The following is a 20,624-nucleotide window of genomic DNA, read 5'->3' as shown; positions in this document are numbered from 1 at the left end:
CTGACATGACGGTACAAACATACCAAGAGCAATTATTCTACTGTTGTTTTGACAAGTGCAATTTTAAACTGTGCAGTCACACCATATATTCTTGCATTTATATTTATATTGTATTTTAACCATCACTTTTCAATAGTAGTAGCACATATCCTTACATATTTGTTTACAAAGTTATATATTTAATATTATATTATTTATATATCATAGTATAAACATACATTTTATGTTTATGTTTTATCTCTGTCTGTTCATCTTTATCTTTACAATATAATATAATTCTCTATTCTTTGCTGCTACATTTCCATTCATGAGGGAGCAACTGTAATGTAACCTAATTTCCCCCTGGAGATCAATAAAGTATTCTGATTCTCATTCTGAAGTTTAGTCCAACAAATTTTATTAGCAACAGAATCATTTTGGTGGTCCATCAAGCACCAGCCTCTTAAAGTGGCTTGGCTTGTCCCAATGATTTTAGCCTTTAGCTCCTTAAAATCTAAATAAAACCATCAATGACAAGGCAAAATGCTTATCATGCACATTTTATGATCTCCTTTGGGGTCATTAAACTTCAGAGGACATCCACTGTCCCTTTACTGAACTTATAACAACTGTTGTGATGCAGAGGGGTTAATTTGTCATGGGCAATTACATATTAGTCACACACCCCCTGCAAAATTCTTTGGTCAGTGGAAGTCGCACTGTTTACAGAAATTGATCCATTTGTGTAGTCTGGTCTGAGTTTTGGTGGAACTTCATACAAAAGTGAAAAATCTAAAAACTGCTTTTTAACTTCTCCTTCTCCTTAAAGTATTGTCTTATGCTAAGAGAATATCTGAATGAGTGAATAAAGCACTACACCAACTACAACCCCCCAACCTTAAAGCTGCTATAATCAGACTTTCTTCACGTTCTTAACATTTATAAGATCTAAAGACTAAGAGTGCTGTAATACTGAGCAAAGAGTGACTTATGTACAGAATGACACAACCAAAGCCTCTCGAGGCAACTGAGGCACATGGCCCAAGAATTTACCTTCCAGTAACCGACGACCTGGAGATCCGGGCCTCAGGTGACTTGACTCATTGTGGCTTTTCCTGCTGTGGGTATCCTGAGAAATGTGTGTAACAGAGAGGGAACTCAGAGCAGAGACACAGCATGGGTCGAGTTTCCAAACAGCAGCATGAACTGAACCTTGTTAGAGACTAACAGAATTGTAGCCCGCAGTCACAATAATTCTCTTCCTCTTTCCATCAACTTCATCAGATACTTTATTCATCTCTTGGAAACTCTTCTCCCCATGCTTTGAATAATAATTTGCTTTGAGGAAATAAAAACACATGAATCCATTTCAGTTCATATGTAAATAATCTGATGTAAACACATAAACAGCATCAAGATAAGATAGAAAATCCTCTCTCTCAGCAGTACAACTAAGGGACTTTGTTGATCAGGGATTTCACTTTTTATCATCTGGTGCTTTGAGGCTTGTTTACCCACACATCATGCAGCATTAAACATCTATGCAGTTTTAGTCTCCCTGAAGCAAAGAGGCTCACAACTCAAAACAATCCTAACAGTTTGGTACCAAGACTCTACACATGATCTTTTATATTTTTAGGAAGACATCATATTGCACTTTGAACAACCTCTCACTTTTAACAGCATAACACACATACAGTATCTGGGCTCACTGAAGACTTCACACGACTGAACGGGCTTGCTGCACTCTAAAATACAGTACAAGACAAATATATGGCATGTGAGAATTTACATACTGAAATGGACTATACATTTGCAGTTGGCCCACAAGTGTTATATCGCTGCCTCTCTTCCAAAGACATGTTTTGGCACAGCGGTTATCTTGATAGTCAGTGTTATAGAAGTTCAAGAACCCAAAGTTTAATCATTTGTATCTCAACACACATCTTCAAATACAAGAACACATTTGATACCATCTCATAAACTTCACTCTCTTGGTTTTCTTCATTAATCAAACATCAAGCTACATAACGCCTCATAATATGGTGCACAGGGCTTCTTTTTCCACCTCAGTCTAAAAGGAAAGGCTCCGATTTTTTTTGTCTAACCTCATACACCACTCACATGCCCTAATGTTCATTAAAAGGAAGTTAGTGGGTACTGTGAACATTCCTCTGGTAATTTTCTGTCCATTCACATACTTAAAACCAGACTAAATGCTAATGTTTGCATGCTAAATTATTCACAGTGGCAATGCTGATGCTAAACAGGTAAAACGTTCACCGTCTTAGTTTAGCGTCTCAGGATGTTTTATATTTACTAATTAACACAAAGTGCAGCTGATGGGAATGTCATTAGTTTTGCAGGTATTTGGTCATAAACCAGAGTTTTGGATACATTTATATTTTGAGCCAATGATGGGGCTAGGGGAAAAATTGAGTATTATTATGGGAGGGGTTTTTAAGTTTTTCATTCATTATTCATAATTCATCCTGACGGGAACATGAACGTCTGAACCAAATTTTATGACAATCCGACCAATGGTTCTTGACACACTTCATTCAAAACCACAAATGTCAACCACAGTGTGGCGCTAGAGGAAAAGACAGGGGAGGAAAAAGTCGAGAGGGTTCATCCTCTGAGCACCGTGGACATCCCTGTCAAATCTGACGTCGATCCATCTGACAGTTGTTGAGATATTTGAGTCTGATGGAAAAATGTGAACCTATTCTTTAAGATCTTTAGCCTTTGAGTTTGGCACATTATATACACAGACTTCCCCTGAGGATCATCATCATCATCATCATCATCACCCCTCTGTTTACCTCCACAATAATAAGAGACATTGTTATTATTACTAACAACATCACCAGCTACATTAGTAACACTTCAAATACTGTTTTGGACAAAATTAAACAACATCTTTGTTTTACAGAAGATACTACACAGCAGCTCCCAGCTGTATAGACGATATGCTTTCATAGCTGCTCTGTGAAATTAGAGACAATATAAAAAGATAAAAAATGTTTTAGGGACTAACACTGGGCAGCAGTGGTATTTTGAAATTAAATAGCATTATGGTATTTCCATCCACTTCTTTACACTTATTAACAGGCATGTACAGTACAGCTCTTCTCCTGTTCAGTGCATATACACTCATTATTTTTTTCTTTATACATTGTCCAATGAGCTCCTTTATTCGCTTATTGGCAGTGATGAGTCATTTTTAAATTGATCAGTCCGTCAGCCCCAGGTTGGGTATCCATTCCACTGGGATGAAACATGAAGGCATCGAAAAGCACAGGAGGCTGAACACAAGCACAACTGAACTCAACTGGTGTGGTAAAATGTCTGTGTAGGTTAATTTCATTCATTCAGGTAGTAAAATGTTAGGTTGAAACTAAGCTATCCACTGGACCGAAGCAAAAACATGTTCACTTCTTCAATGACTTTGCAGTGACTAGTTTAACTTCAGCGTGCAGGGGCCCTGCTGCTCGTAGATAACTTTGTGGCTAAAGAAGAGGCAAAGGGCTACACTCCCAGAGTAAATTAAGACACATGATATGAAGTGATTTTAAAGAAAACAAAACAAAACTGAGGGAGGTTGAAAGAAAGGCAACTGAGATAAAATATGCAGAGTAAAACAAGGTTTAAGGGTTTTCAGGAACTCTTGTCCCTTGTTAGATGTGTGGGTGTGCTGTCTACCGGCATCAGCATTTTTGCTACATAATGCTAATCTTTTGTCTCATCGGCCTCCAAACACACGCACACACACACACACACACACACATGCAGCAGTCAGGCAGGATGCACTATTTCCCACTGAGAGAGACCGAATTTATGCCCCTCAGGCTACAGTATCTTGTGTGTACTGAAGCCAGTGTTTTAGAAAGGTACCTGCAGAGCTGTGCAGCAGAGTGAATAGGTAGTTTTAGGTGAATATTACGCTTCATTGAGTGGTTAGAAATGGTTTGAATAACACCAACTTTTCTTTACACTCAATACTTTGGGTGACTTTTCACTCTGAGGTTGTGAAATTTCTCAGTTTGACCCTAGAGGGAGCTACAACTGTGTTTCACTGACTAAATGACAGAAACTGATCCCTGTGTTTCTTATAATAAAGAAGTGTCAAATGTCAGATGACACTAATGAACTGACCAACCAACTGACCAACTGACCAATTTTAAATCCCTCATTAATTTCTTAATGCTGGCGTCATTACTGTTTCATTTTGGCATGAAATTGCATCTACTGTACATGACAGTCGTATAGACTGACTAATTAAGGTTCAAATTAAGGTTCAAACTCTGTGTGGTCTGACTCTCCTACACTCACCTATACATGTATGAGCATGCAAACATACACCTGTCATTAACACCCATACAGCCGTAGAGATAACACCCCACAGTTTCAGCTCTCTCAGAACCAGATGGATCATTGTGTTGGGTTCTCATTTATTGCACAGATACTTATTCTTTTGTCTCACACTAAGGATGGGACTCATGGTATAGACACACACACACACTCCCAGGGAAACTAGCACGGTCTTACAGGGCCTGGGTTTGCTTGCATTCCCAATGAGCTGAGACCACAGAGAATATTGTTTGGCTAGGTCACCTCCATGTCTGCCAGAATCTGTGTGTGTGTGTGTGTGTGTGTGTGTGTGCAGGAACGCATGGTCACTAGCCACAAGTGTGTATATGTATATATGCATGTCTGTGTATGTCCCCTCACCATTGTGTGTCTGTATGAGCACTTGGGCACACTTATGTGCATTTGTATGCATGTGCATGTGTGTAAGAGAGTGTGTGTGTGTGTGTGTGTGTGTGTGTGTGTGTGTGTGTGTATGAGTGTGACCTACAGCTGTGATGTGGATCACCAGTATCCACTGCTGTGAATGAGAAGGATAAATAATCCAAGGTGCTCTCTGTTAGCTCTTTGATACTGAAGCCAAATGCATGTGAAGGGAGCATCGAACCAAGTGGTCCCACAGCAGGCCCAATTTGCCAGCATTCAAAGAGGCTTGACCCCAACCACCTGACATGAATGCAATCATTCAGTGAGACTGGAGAACACTGGGTGTCCCAGGAGGCTGGTAGTTTTCCTCCTTCCAGATTTCAGAGCTGCTGCACAGACCTAGGACTACACTGCCAATGCATCAGCACACAGACACAGTGACAGTGACCCCCCTGAAAACAATCAAGCATTGACATCCAGTCTAATCAAGGGTAAGCCTGTTAAATCAGCTCCATCACAGAGGTGGTGTGACTCATGGAAACAGACGTGATGGAATGAGAGAAAAGGTGAATGGAAATATATGAACAAAAGAAATTATGATTATCATGGTATGGATAGCTGTGGGAGAGTGAAGCCAATGGGATGTTGGTTTATATGTGTGTCTACTGCCTATGTGTGGGCTCTGTTGTACTATTCGGTTGCATATCCAGTGTGTTTGTGTAAGCCAGCTCCTGTTCTCGAGGTGGTACGTCGTAGGCTCCTGCAGGGAGAGAGTGAATGCTGTGGATCACCTCCTCGTCTTTTCCTCTCCACTTGTCTTAGAACCTGGTGCTCTCATGTTTCAGCAAGCGGATGTTGGTAAGCGTGCCGCTGCCCCTGTGGTGGTACCCATAAGCCTGGCGCTGCCCCTCCAGTCACCGGGCGCTGCTGCCTGCTGACGACACGCTGCTGCTGGGACTGGAGCTGCCCGAGCCCCGGTCTTCAAACACACTGATCTCTAGCTGAGGACACAAGAAATGTCAAGGATCGTCAAGGCAGAGAGACTTTTAAATACTGGTTTGAGAAAGTGCTGGAGGATCCCATGGGGTTACAGTTCCACATTCCCCAGCAACAGCCATGGACCCCGTCACTGTTCTCAGCTCAAATGCATACAAAAAAAAATCCATACAGCTGAGGAAACTACAGGAATTTCAAAATCTACAAGTTTCTGCACTGCTTACACTGCATTTTATGTCTCACAGTGTTGGCATGTTGATGCGGGAGTGCACAACCTAAACAACTGATCTCACACATACTTTGTGTGTGAGTGTGTGTGTGTGTGTGTGTGTGTGTGTCTGCTTTCTTCCCTCCCTGTGGTTTCCTTTTGCTTTCTCATCGGATGCTGCTAATCTCCCATCTCAGGCTCATCTCCAAACACAACTGCGTCTTGTTTTTGGTTATGATAATATCAAACCTGATGGAAAAGCTCATGACAAGGTCAAGATATCTCACCGCAGCTCAGACTTGATGTGCAGATTCACCTATTCATGGGGTTTTGACTCAAACCTCAAACATTTTTTCTGGGGCAGGTAAATCACGACAAATGTCATGCTGTCTGACTACTCAAACTGATCCTTAATAATAAAAATATTGTGACATTTCAGGCTAAGAGATCATGCAAACAACAAAAAAATGACAGGAATGAGACTGATGTTAGGCTGCTCTCTGGGAGAATGAGTTCTCTAACTGGCCTTCACAAACAGAGGCCATATTGTATAGGAATATATTGACTAATAAGTGTTGGTAATAGGTTGGCCCTGTGACTTGGAGCCTGTTCTTTGAGCCAGTCTGGGCCAGGCTTTTGTGATGGTCCACTGGACACATTCTCTCTCTCTCCTGCTACCTCTCAACTGCATGAGGAACTGTGCTGGGATCTCTCCGACTGATAATGAGAGACACACTTCTAGCTGCTTTTGAAGACGCAGCAACTCAATTACAAGAACATAACGATGAGCCATTTAAAGAGTTAGACACATTTGGTGAGACTGTAATGTAATACCTAGTTTTGAAATGATAAAACAGAACTGCGTGGCGTAATCAAAGAAACTCAGCATCACAATTTAGGTTGCTGATTCACCACACCATCCTCTCTTTTCTTCTCAGGACATGTGATGCAGCATGCACGCTTTTTTCAGCCCTGATGTGGTTCAGATTTACTCCAGGGAATGACAGTTGGCCATTGAACAGCTTCTCTGCAGCAGCAGCTGGAGTTTAAGTATCTTGTTCAAGGGCATCTTGATGGTAATTTATGAGGAGTATTTCTTATTCATTTATCCAACCCAGATGTTTCTAGCCATTCCAGTGATTTAGTGAACAGGTGACTTCCACTCATGAAGTTTGGCTTCTCCAACCTCTAAACTACTGCCGCCTCAAATCACCTGTCTTTATGTCTGATTATTCTGTCTGGGCCTTCATCCTCTATCTATTTGTTCCACACCTCAACAGAGAGAACAGCAGCAGACGAGTAAAGGATACGACCCTCATTCCTCTCTCTATGGGGTCTGTGAGCAGCAGCCCTCGGGGAGCGTAGATCTTCTCATTCTGCTCCTGGATGTAGCCTGATATCTTCTTCAGCACCTGAAATGAAACAGAAATGTGTCAGACAGGGACACAGGTACATTTGGAGATAAATCAGATTTGATTATAACCATTGGAGGCGTGATGAAAATCTGAAACATAAGCAGAACAATAGCAGAAAATAATCTCAACAGACACTCCGACTGGGGATCCATTACCTGCATATGACTTTTCAAAGCGTGCGCGGTGGCACATGTGATAACCATGTACCTACCAGAGGCTAAACATGGGCAGGGCTGCAGCAACTTTAACCTTCTCCTGTGCTGTCTTGGGTGGAAAAAATGAAAAATGGAAGAAATGAGTTTGCAGTCCTTCTGTGCATAGTTAGCATACGGCATATGATACTGACTCTCGAGTCATTGGCCGTCTTTATTTTTCCTGAACATTATAATCTAAACTCAAAGTAATTCCATTATGCCCTAAGTACGGCAGTTATTTTTATACATAGTTCCAAGCCACTCATGTCAAGCAAGGCTGTACGAATTGAATTACTAAAATTGACGAGCAAGAGCTTTTCTCTTTTTGAAGTTTTCCATTTGGAAGCTTTAGTTCCTAATTCCAAAGATGGCTCTCTCAGGCTAAATGTCATGCCTTGGTTAACTCTCGGTGCAATTTGGATCCACTCTAAAATGTGAGGTGGACAGTTTATTTAGATTGCATTGGCACTGGAGTTATTTCTCAGTTTTGCAAGTGAGTATTGCATCAACTATGTGCAAAAACCACATAGCAGCGGTGAAGTGAAGCTGAGCACTAAGTTCAGAGTATCTTGGCACACAAATTCAAACAAGCACGCTTGTATACATTCTCCTACGCATTACAACTACACTGACAGTTTACCCAGGAGACAGGAAGACTGTAAGAAAACCTAAGCACTGTGATGCAGTCCCAGGTTGCAGCTGATAGCAACCAAATGACTACTGACTGATGGCCAGTCATGCTAAATGGACAGCTATTAGCTAAAGTGGAATCATTAGAGCCGCTTATTCAGCCTCAGCTATGCCTCTGTGGACACCAACAATGCTGATGTGCCATGCCTCTCCTCAACTCTGCCTAACCATGTCAATCAGCTGGAGCACGCTCCACCGGGCCTGATGTACACTGAGAAAGCTGTCACCACTCCTAAGAAGGAGGTGCAGTCTTTAGCACATCTGTGTCTCGATGCTAAAAACAATACGCATGTGTATCAATAAAAGAAAAAAAAATACAGTATCACATGCTTTATCCTGTACTGTCTATTGAAGGAAAACCTACGACTGTGGTTTTATTTTTGTTACTTCACCAAGGTCATTGCTGAGGTATTTCTACAGCAAAGTCCAGCTGGGTGAGAAACACGATCATTCCAGACAATCAGGCAAACTAAGGGGTTTGTTTAAAACATGCATGATTGACTGAGCACTTGTGTTTCTTTCCCATTCAGACTGCTTTTTGGTAATGTTGCCTTGTAATCAATACACTTGATACTCTAAGTACAATGTTCAAACTACAAAAACAGGATGCAAGAAGTAACAAACTAAAATGATCCTTTAAACGTATGCTCTCTTGGGATGTAACCCTTTTATGAGTCTTCCTTAACTGATTTATAGAATGTGACAGATTCACATCCTCTTTTGTAAGTTAACTAAAGGTCACAGCAGCACTCTCAGCCTTGAGAGATTAAAACAATAGAGACTGAGCAACACACTGAGCAGCACTCCTCTGGGATGTCAAAGGCCTGTTACAGCTGCAGGCACAGCTGCTAGTATAGTGACCCTTGCTAGTGGAGACTAAACCACAGAAGAATACTTCTTTCTGTCTCCCACTGGAAGAAGAAGAAGAAGAGATTTTTGCAATAAAAAGTCTGGAAAATGTTACAATCTGGAAACAAACAAGAGATGAAATTCCTCAGTGAAAGGCCACAGACGAAGCCATCAAAAGCCTGTGGTTTGCTCCACTGTCCTGCTTTAAATCAGCCTATGTCAAGTATACCTAAGCAAAAAGCAATCAATATTTGGCTTGCAACAATCATAGTATATGTGCAAATTCTTAACACAACACAAACTGTATCAAATAGAATCAAACAGGGCAGAGCCCTGACTAATAGGTTTATTGTGGTGCAGAGAAAAGGCCAATCATTTCACTGTAGTGAGCTCTCAGGGCAGTTCAATCCTCTTCAGTTTAACAATATGACAGTCAAATATCCAAGCTGTGCCTCTGTTGTTGTAGTGGCATGTGTGTGATGGCCCTTCTGGGAAAAGCTTTGCAAGTGTGTGTGTATCGCCTAAGAAGTAGAGGTGTCACAGTCTGTTTCACATACAGGCCATGAGTGTGTCCTCCACTGCTAGGCTGAAAGTTGTTTATGTCACCAAGTGCAAGATAGGCCCTGTTAACACCTGGCATTAAAATCTGTCTCCACATGCGTCTCGAGTGACCACGTGTGATCAGATCTCACTTCCCTGCTCTATATGCAAATAACTATGATCATTATTTCAGTTTGCAAAGACCAAATGTGTTGTTGAATTTAACCTGGTAGGAGGCAGCACTGCACTTACCTAGTCTATCAGAAAGTAAAAGGAAATCAAAACTATACAGACTGGGTCTATTTCTTGGCGTGTTTCAGGCAAACCAAATCACCAAAGATTTTAGACGCACTCGTAATATATCTTTATGGACGTTCAGAAATTTTCAGACATTGTGGCCAAAGCCATCTTATGCAGTTGGCTCATGATTAAGAACGTACTTCTAGTCACACTGAGGACATCAGTAGAGTAGATGGTCATGTGGCCCAGGACACATTCCCGTACACGCTACTAAGAGAATGTGGCCACAAGCTGCACAGACCTCCTCCGAATGTGGTCTGAGTGACTGGAACTAAATGTGTCCTGGATGCATTCACACCTGTACGTAGAGCTGTCCACTTGATGCAAGATGCATGTTAATACCATGTGTGAACGGGGCCACATACTGTATATGTGTCTGCGTGAGTCCCATAATGCACAGTCAAATTCTTGTGAATAACGGAGGAAGAAAAATAGGAGATGGAGGGTACAAACTGTGTGTAAGGGAAGCTTTATGAATGCTTGTGCACACATGTATCTGTTCTGACATGCTGGGAGCAATCAGTGCCCTTTGATGGGGTGAGATGTAAGCATCAAGGGCTCTTGGTGCTCCAATGAATCTACACAATGATCCACACTCACTGGTGTGTGGCCTCTTTATCAGCAAACACACACACGAGTATGCGCACACGCAGCATCTACTTGGGTGGGTATATTTGATCATCGTCAGTCATAACGTCATTCAGCCAAGATGATTAAGTGAAACAAGTAAATAAACAACTCTCCTGTGGGGTTGATAGCATCTTAGCGCCTCGATGGAGCAGCACCCAGCTGACAGGGAGATGAAAGGAGCCTCAGACCAGGCCATTTCTGCATGGCTTCAACACAGCAATAAGTGCTTTTGTACTTCTTGGTCAAGCTCCCAGTACCTCTGTGCTGCTCTGATAAAGAAATGTTTACAAAACGCAACAAAACTGGGGAGATGAATGTTGTGGATGACAGAGATCAGAACAGAGAGGCATGTTGGGACTTCACGCCACTCCAGTTTCATCACAAAATCACAAGAGGATTAATCAAACTCACTGTGTATGTGTCCGTGTATGTGGTTGTGTTCTTGTTCCACCTTGGCGAGCAACAAGCACCAACACAGCGGCGCCGAGGTTTAATCACCTGCCCTTTCTCAAGATGGACTTCTTGGTTGTGCTGAAGGTAAATGTCATGTTACAGCTGGCGTGCCATCCCTTGCCCACCGGCACACAGGTGTGGGCTTTAGAGCTGGCTTTAAAATGTAGTTAACCGACAGCTGAGAAGAACGCTGTGCAAAAGAGAACTAGATCGTATCTGCTGTTTTTGTAAATAACTTAGTTCTGACCTTAGAGATTCAGAGTGCATTAGAACACAAAATTAAATGCTTTTGTGTGTGAGAGAGAGCTGGCTTCCATAAAAATGGACAAATATGGCAGTAAATAAGTCTTGTGGATGGCCAGAAGAGTTTATAATAACCAGCTGTTAATGAATAATGTCTGAGAGAGAGATGTTCCTGCAGAGACATATAATGTATTCTACTGCACATGAAGAGGCTCCAGATATGGATTCAAACCTGCAGCCCACTGGGGCCTTTCTGTGTGGAGTTTCCATGTTACCCAGGGCCTGTGTGGGCTTCTTCTGGCTGCTCCAGTTTCCTCTCAGGAGGAAGTAGTAGGATAGTTGGATATTTGCAGGATACTTTAATGGGGTAGGATCGGTGAATTACCTCTGTGTGTGAATTGTTGTTTGTCGACATGTGTTAGCTGTGGGGCAGACTGGTGATCTGTCCCGGGTTTACTCCCCCTCTCGCCCAGTCTAAGCTAGGATAGACTGTATAGCCCCTTACAGCAGGATATACAGGTTAGACAAAGGATGAATAGATATCTGTTATTTCTTAAGTTTTTCCTTTCAGGCATCATCAGGTTCACTCTGCAATCCACAACAAAATGGGGAGCAACCACACCAACACAAGCAAAAGAAAAGGCCTGGTGAGGTTTAAGGAAATGTTAACATTATAAATGTTACATATAAATAATATCAATAATATAAATAAATGCTATGGAGGCTTAAAGGAATAATTCAGCATTTCAGGAAATATGCCTGTTTGCTTTCTCAGAGAGAAGATGAGAAGATTGATGCCACTCTCGTGTCTGTGTGTTAGGTATGGAAGCTAGAGCCAGAAGGCAGTACCTCTTTTTCACAGCAGACATTTTGGCTTCTCATAGTCGGAGAAGCACAGGTGTTACTCATAACATTACCCATGACTGTTGTTCTTTTCTCAATGTGCAGCTTCCTTCGCACAGATAGAACCTCTCTGTGTACGTTAAAGCTCTTTCTAGCCATTCTGAGTACGAGCATTTCAGTTTCCATGGGCTTATTACCTTCTCATAGCGTGTCTCCATGCAGAGGAAGATGATGTAAGCAGTTGCACAAGCCAGACATCCTTCCAGGTACGACTGACCTCCAATTTTTTCGGCCTCCGCATAATAAGAGTTCAGGGTCTTCACCGTCTCCTCAAGTAAGGTTCGCTCAATCTACTTACAAACACAAACAGGCATCCAGGTAGAGATACGAAGGCACACACACACACACCATAAGGACTGCGAAAGTGAAATGTGTTCTGGCATAACTTTTGGTGCAAGCTGTTCAGCTATAAAACAGCCTGCCAAAAACAAAGCAGCTGTATTCTGCTTCAACCAAAATACCCCTACTTTGTCAAACTATTTAGAAACACACTTCACTTGCAAAATAAGAGGAAACTTGAGGCCAAGATGACATATTAGTCAACAGTGTGACAGCAGTGAGTGGAGGCTTGAGCATCTCACACAGAATATTGTGAAGTGACACAGATTTTTTTTTTTTAAAAAGGCTCCTGCTGTGTTTCTATGTGTCTCTCTTACTCTGTGTGTGGACTGTCTGCTTCAGATGCTAAATGCTACACAAATCTACAATAGCGCCCCTGCATGGCACCATTCACAGATGCTAATACAGCAATGTAAGAAGAGCAAATGTGCACCTCAAATAAACAGCACATTCTCCCCCCAGAGCTCAAAGTGAGTGTCATGTGTGGTAATAAAAGCATCACAGGGTATTCTTCTTTACCTTCTTATGAGCACACTCAGTAGAGTTTTAATACAGTTGTGTGAGCTGTAGAAAAGGGTAGAAAAGGGATTCTTGTATTATCATCATGTTTGGATTTCAGACATCCGTCTAAAAATGTTAAGGATTAACAATGCAGGATTAGTAGCTGTGCTCAGTTTAGAAAGTCTCTATGTACATGTGTTAGTGTCTGACTGTGTACTTACAAGTTCAAGTTAAGACACAAGATAATACACATGATTCTTCAAGTGTTCTAGCATCCAGGATGCACCGTTGTAGTGACCTGATTAAGCTTTCCTGAGCCACCACTCTTTTCATATTGGAGACTGTGGGTGTTGTTTCAGGTGAGTTGGGATTTTGCCTGGATGTGTGTACAGTGTGTGAGTGTGTTTGTATTTGTATTTGTGCTCACCCTGCTGTCAAGCTCCGAGGGGAACTTGGTCTGAAAGCGGCAGACGGTTCCTTCGCTGTAGTCCCTCTGTATAAACACCTTTGTTACCAGCGATGCACTGTGCCTCAGCTCCTGCAGGTTGTGGAACTAACAACAGGAGAAAAACACATGTTAAATGTGTGATCCAAAATCCATCTACATCCATGCAGGTACAAGAGCTGCAGGTCCTTGGTTTTTAAAAGGTGTTTTTTAGAACCGGTGATACCCTGTGGTTCCAGTCTAACCAGCATTCCCCTGACTGGTATGTTCACTTTGGCAAAAGATGGTGGTGATTTACTGCACAGTGTATAAAGATCCACTTGTCTACAGTAGCTCTTAATAACAAGGTCTGTACAATAGTTATATAAAGTAAAATAATATTTCCTGCAAGTTTTCAGTTGTTTTTCTGCCTACAGGTGCAACACGGCTACACAGTGAGAAAATGGTACTGTGTTACTATGTCAACAGCGGTGCAGACACTAGTTAGCACTCTCATGCATTCCTCCTGTATCAATAGGCCCAATTGCAGTAATAATCAACCCTCTGAATGACTCCCCTTTACAGCACTTTGGTGCTGAGTGTTGTGTTTTACACCCAAACAGGCATTCCCCAGAGAAGCATACAGCAGCAAAACGGAGCAAGTGGGCCAGTGTAAACTTGTCCCCTGCTGATCTAAATTACTCCCCTCAAGAGGATGGTAATTAGAGATACAGCGGGAGCATGGAGGGAGAGAGAGAGAGAGGGATGATCAGAAAGGGGGTGAGAAAATAGAGTGAGCAACCAAGATGGAGGCATGAGGTTTGTATTCATTTCAGAGCCTCCAATAGTTTTACGAAAACTCCATATCCCACAAAATGTGTTCAACGTTGGTTCGACTGTTCCCTCCAAAATGAAATCTAAATTTCACTCTCTGGATATCACAGCCAAAGTTTGGCTTGCTGCTGCAGTGTTGTCATTACTGAAATCAGGTCTCTCTGTGAGGTTACCTGCATGTATGAACCCAAGAAAGTCGTTTCCATGTAAGCAGACAGACATAGCACAGTGCCAGCCTTTCATCTCTATACAGGGTATATCATTCACAACCAAGAATAACATCCAAGCTGCTATTTTCGTCTGCGAACAGCCAAAATCATCTCACAGCCACTAGATCTTTCTGTCTGCCAGAGCTTTTAATATCCTCCCTTCTTGCCTTCTCTGTCTCTCTAACACCATCCTCCCCCTCCCTGTGCTATCGTCAGGCCATCGTGATGAACAACAAGTCACTCTATTAATAGACGCAATTATCAGGACACTACTGAGTGTCATTTATGCAAGTTACAATCAGTTGGCCGAGAGTAAGGTCAATTAAGATTATGCAGGTTTTGCGTTTGTGACTGTGTGTGTGTGTGTGTGTGTGTGTGTGTGTGTGCATGGTACTGAAGTTTCACTTGAATAAGTTAAAGTTGTTTACTTCAAACAAATATTAGCATTACTGACTAAACCCTGACCAAGACCTGAGGACGTGTTGAGAGCACCAGAGCTGAGGCCAATGTTTTAGCTGAGTCCAGACCAGAGTCATCTGAGTGAAACTCCACAGCTTCCACTGTCACATCCACTGCATTCAGGCAGCCCGTAAACATGTAATGAGAATATTTTGCTAATTTATGTATTTGGCAAGTTGCAAATACATTGATACTGAATGCACCAATAAAATGTTCACAGAGAACATTTCTGTTTTCTGCCAAATCACCAGATCCTGCTGTAAAATATCCACTTGTAGTGGTTACAGCATTATTAAACTATTTTATTGTTATGTTTAGACACTCAGAGGGCTTGCTTAAGGATTGTGGTCTGGTTTAATACAGAACAAGCTCACAGTAACTTCACACTAACTTCACATTAACTGCAGTCAGAGCTGTGAATGTGGACCTGGTCTCTGGTGGGACAGTCATGTGTTTTGTGCGTCCACCATCCACACCCCAACCACCTCCTGGTGACTCTGCTGCTGTTAATAAATGCAGCACTTAATTCATTTAGAAAAACAACATTGCCTCTGAACATAATCCATTACATTACATTTCCAGTTTAGTGGTATATGAATGTAATTTTTAGGAGACAGGGTTGATTCAGGCCAGTGGGACTCTGTGGTGTATTTTGGCCTGTTGCTGAACTACTGATCTCTGCATTACATCTTTACATGTACCTTGCAGCTAAGTAAAGGAGGCAGTGTGGGAAAGACCATCACACTCTCTCTCAGTCATGTCTCCCTGAGGTCACCAGTGAAACACAGAGTCCATTTAAAGTCCATTTATTTTATATCTATCTCACCACTCCTCTGATTTCTATCAACTTGGAAACTTGTGCTCCAGACTGTAAAACTGTTCTGGCCTAATGTGGGTGTCATGGTTAAAGGTCAAAACTTTTATATCTGACTCTAAGGTGTTGTACTGTAGCTGTCTGTCCCATTATCTGAAAAATGAAACTGACTGGCAAAACAAACTCCTTTTTCATTTAGCCTCCATTGTTTTGGTTTGTGTGTGCATATAAGTAGTTCTTTCCCTAAACTGTATAAAAAATGGCACTTAGAAAATGATGCACCAAGCAGTGCATCCTGCATCATTTCAAGCCATATTCTAACTGGGTGGCTTGTAGAACTGGGTAAGAGCAGTATTTACATTGTGACACTGCATTTGGTTACCAAAGCTCCAAACTGGCTGCAGGAGGACATGTCTCACAGCGCGATCTAGGACCACTGTTCCAGAGGAGAGAACTGCATGTCGTACTTTCATTCATCATTTCATTACTTTTCAGCAACCCCTTTCACCAACATCATCCTGGAAGCCAGTGCCCCCCCTTACAAGTTACTTACAACTGGCCAAGTCCTCTAAAGTCCTGCTTTGATAGTAGATGACTTCATAAAATATTCCTTTAGTCACGTGGTGTTGGTGTTATTGGCAGAGTGGCCTTGTCTGTGTCCATTTAAGCCTTGAAGACAAATGTTTGCTGTTAGCAGAGTGCTGATGTTTACTTTTCTGTGTGGGAGATCAGGGTTCAAATACAGTCTATTCCTTTGTCTAAATATAGTACACAGGCAGACAGCAATGTTGAAGTGTCACACTGATCACACAGGACTCTATTAAGAGTCTCTGCATCGTGCTGCCCTGTCTGACTTCTTCCACCCACACATCTATTACTTCTAGTTAAGCTTAGATTTGTTTGCAGATTGACTGAACGCAGAAATGAAACAAACAAACTGAAAATAAGTTACATAAGGAAGACTTAGCACCAGCAAACCTGCTCATAAAAAAGACTGCACCAAGCAAATAAAAGATAGAAACAAATGCACCAAACAGCCAGGACATTAAACTCATAAATCTACTTCTAACTGTGGTTTTCTTAAACTGTAAATCCGCATATATCTTCTGCTACCAATTAGTATGACATAGGAGGGATTCGACCTACACAGATCATTAAAATGTTTTTTCGTGAAGGGTTTCCCTGGGGAAATTCCACTGGAGCTTAAAAAATTATGCATTCCATATTTTTTTGACCAAAAATAGCCACTGTCTCGGCAGATAAATAAAAGGCAAAGAACCAAACAGCTCTACGACAATTTAAACAAAAAGTAAAAGAATACACGTTAGGCATCAATGACCTCTCATGACCAAGGATGTTGCTATCATGAAACGAATGACCATTCTTGACATATTTCCTTAGTCGTTCCCTTGTATCCCTACTCTCATACCCTCCCACTATCTATTTCCTCCAGCTTGGATCTGTGGGTCTGTGTGATTCTCACAGCCATGACATGCTTCCTCGTTTAGTCACTCTGACTCAAGGAACACACAGCGACAGCATGGGTGAGTGCTGCCAGTGGGCACGCATTGCAAAGTGCACACACACACACACACACTCTCACACACACACACACAATTACAGCACGCACAGTAAATGCACTCAGACTTAGACGTTTCATTCTCATCTTGTAGCGCTCTCAACATTTTTCTTACTGTCAGCTCTCTCTTTTCATCCCTTTTGAATATAACTGGTTTCCTGCCACTGGGAGCAGAATTCTTCATGTTTGCTGCCAAGCTGGGCTAGCCAGAGGTCCATAAATCATTGAAGTTTAGACAGTGTTGACAAAACAGTCAAATTTCCATGACATCCAGGGTGGAAGATCAGTGACTCTGGGACCAAAGCTGGAAGAGGAAATCTTTTCTAGGATAAGGTGGAGCATTGTTTCAGTAAAGAGCTGAGTGTGTGCCAGCCTCTGAGATGATTACTGTGCTGCGACACATTATTCCTCAACAGGGTAAGACATGAGCCAGGGATAGCCTACCTACTGAGAAGAGGATCTGGCAGAAGTGGCCTTAATGGATCCAGAGACCGTCCATGCAGCACAAACAGTCTGCACTATGAGCTGATTGTTACTCAGTCACTTAATGTGGTCATTTGCTGACTTGGCATACGATAAATGTCATAGCATGAGGTCTAATATGAAATGAGTGAGTTAAAGAGAGAGATGGGTAAAAGCATGGATAGAAAATAAAGTATGCTTCTCATCTCCAATCACTGATGGTTACAAACTGCAGCAGCCTGTTCACATTAAATATGCCATGGATAATTGATGGGCCTTGGACATGAAATCTGTCCTGGTTCCACACGGCGTATGCGTTTGTGTGCATGTGCTTGTTGTGTTTGTGAGCATCCATGTGTATGTGTGCACACATAATTAATGGGGCTTGGACAGAGATACTGGCAGACCACCAGAGGGAATCAAGGCCACTCTGCCAATGTCTTGCAGGCTCAGAAAAAAAAAAACAAAACATCACGATAAATCCTTTTTCAGCAATGTCCACTGCACCTTTTTCCGCAGCACCATTATGCATGAATCACAGTGTCACTCGCTCATAATTTGGATGCTTTCAGGTACGGCACCCGTGCACATGTGAACACACAGATATAAAGTTATGAGCAGGCGCATGTTGCATGCATGAGTGTCCCAGAGTTGCACCAAAGTAACAGTTGTCTCCTCTACTGAGATCATTGTTATGATAACTAAGGCAGCTTTGTCTTCAGCATCATGGTGACATCACCAAGGACACAGAGGGGGTGAGAGGAAGCTGCTGGCCTGAGAGCTACCAGGCATCACTGGGGCTAAAAATACAACCGCAAGCACTGTTGCTGCTGCTTGGAGTAACTAGTTGTACAATGTGACACTAATTGAACAATACCATTTCTGTCATGGACTTTCCACATCTTCCGCTTGGTGCTGGTTGGAGTTGCCAATCATGTTAACTACATTTATTCCAGGGATGAAGAGAGTGCGACACCAGAGAGCAGGGCTCGCGAAGCTGATTCAAAAGGTGGCTCAATTAAAATGCAAGGACAAAGCCTTGTCAAGCGAATTTAAAACTGTGTCAGAAGGAAAGACAGAGAGAGACTGTCCCTGTCCATGGTCCTGACTGCTCCATCATCATCATCACTCTCATCAGTCTCTTGGATACTGTGTATGCTCTACCTGGGTGACACTGTTTTCTGTTTCTTACATCTTACATTACATGGAAAAAAATGTATTAATGGTAAAAAGCAAAGGAAAAAAAAACTGCAGATCCCTGAGTGAGGACGTCTGTCTACAATCACAGAGCTCATAGGGATGAACGGTGATACAATAAGTAAGACTGAAGCCCCTGGATGAAAAAAAAAAAAAAAATGTTTTCTCATGTGACCGATACACGACTCTGTCAAATTCACAATAACAAGTCAGGTCCGGTCGGTTGATGTGGCTGAATCCAGGCGGCATTCACCGGAACCTCGGTCAGAAACAGAAATCGGAGGCAGTACGAGCAAAGACATTCAGTCCACAACGCCGCATTTCTTATGCTGCACTTCTCAGAAAAAAACAAAAAAAATAAATAAAAAATAAAATAACAAATGGAAGAACAGAGTCATTTTTCGGGTTTTGCTCAGAAGAACACTAGAACAGAAAAGGCAGCGGGAGAGCCGGATTTCTTACCTCTGTCGCCATGTTGCAGTACGAGGGCGCAGGATCCGTCCCGTGCTGAAACCCGCCTGCTCGCGATGCGTGGGACCACGCGACCGTGCAGCGGGACTGGACCCACGGGCGCGCGTGCACGCGTGCGAGTGCGTGGCGCCGCGCGCGCCCGCGGGGGTCCACCGCGGGACGGTGGGGGGCGCGCGGGCTCCGCGGGAATTCATGGTCACGCGTGAACAGTCGGCCAGCCCTCAAGGGCACACTTTCAAAACGCAAGTGAGCGACTTCCACGGCGAGTATGCGAGGTTTATTTAGGTCACGGTTTCTCTTTTCGTGACCCCTTTTTGGTGGGCTCTTAAAAAATGTTATTGATTATCAATAATTCAAATGAAGTGCTTTGGTTTCCATTTTGCAGCCACTCACCAAGCTAAACAACAGCAACAAGAACAACTCCTATTTCTTTTACAAAAGATGATTTTTTTTAAGCTGATGTCTAAACAGGTATAGAAAAGATCAGATGTTCTGATCATATACACACAAGATGCTACATACAGTGTCTGTATTTTATATATTAATGTTGAGCTTCCTTAGAGAAAGGCTCTTTATCGCTTTTGTAAGAACAGTGTCAGAGCCAAACTCTATGCTACTATTGCAATAGTGCATACTGATAACCCTTGAGATTAAAAAAATACTATACATATATATGAGAGAGATCATTATTAAGTCATCAGTGAGTGACAAAGGGAGACGCCCAAGGGAAGTCTACACTGAGTTACTCACTTTGTACTCTGCAAAGTGCGTTAGGATAATGAATGTTATGATTTGGCGCCATATTAATTAAAACTGAATTGAATCGAGTTGAATTTATTGTTAAGCATGAATCCCTGGTTTCTGCCAGCATACAGAGAGGCTCTAGTTTATTCCAATTTAAGCCCGTTCTCATATTTATGCTCTAGAGTCATCCAGTAAATGTTAGCTAACACTGCTGTCCTTTAGAAGCTGGCTGGTTCTGGTGCAAAGTGGTCATTCCCTGGTGACTCATACGTCATATGTTTAATGCACAATTAGAAAGTGCACATATTAAACATTTATCAGAGCCCACTTGGATGTACTATATTGCCACTTTTTTTCTTTCAAGAATAGCAAATTCTTCCAGTCCATGAACAGGTAAAGGTTTTACTCAGTCTGAATATTTTACAAGGTTGATTTATAATTCTAAAATATGACT

At 42.2% G+C, this 20,624-nt stretch overlaps 1 protein-coding gene across 1 annotated transcript; it reads right to left on the bottom strand.

Moving 5' to 3' along the window:
• Positions 1–1,250: 1,250 nt before the first annotated feature.
• golga7bb (golgin A7 family, member Bb) lies at positions 1,251–19,866 on the bottom strand. Its single transcript, XM_071480631.1, has 5 exons — positions 19,418–19,866; positions 13,405–13,530; positions 12,275–12,427; positions 7,231–7,332; positions 1,251–5,717 (listed from the first exon to the last, which is right to left on the bottom strand). Exons 1-5 carry the CDS (start codon positions 19,427–19,429, stop codon positions 5,631–5,633), a joined length of 480 nt encoding a protein of 159 aa, XP_071336732.1. The 5' UTR covers positions 19,430–19,866; the 3' UTR covers positions 1,251–5,630.
• Between the last annotated feature and the right edge of the window lie 758 nt (positions 19,867–20,624).

Source organism: Trachinotus anak, unplaced genomic scaffold (genome assembly GCF_046630095.1).
Source record: "Trachinotus anak isolate AG129_WGS33_773 ecotype Australia unplaced genomic scaffold, CSIRO_AGI_Tana_v1 ptg000007l, whole genome shotgun sequence".
NCBI classification, from domain to species: Eukaryota; Metazoa; Chordata; class Actinopteri; order Carangiformes; family Carangidae; genus Trachinotus; species Trachinotus anak.
Note: the sequence above shows the minus strand (reverse complement) of the source record. Positions and strands in the feature narration are given on the sequence as shown.

Excerpts from the sequence above, each read along its gene's own strand:
- golga7bb (XM_071480631.1), bottom strand. Across the intron at positions 12,428-13,404 it reads CCTCGGAGCTTGACAGCAGG|ATTGAGCGAACCTTACTTGA; the intron begins GTGAGCACAAAT and ends GTTTGTAAGTAG. Across the intron at positions 5,718-7,230 it reads TAGAGAGAGGAATGAGGGTC|CTAGAGATCAGTGTGTTTGA; the intron begins GTATCCTTTACT and ends TTGTGTCCTCAG.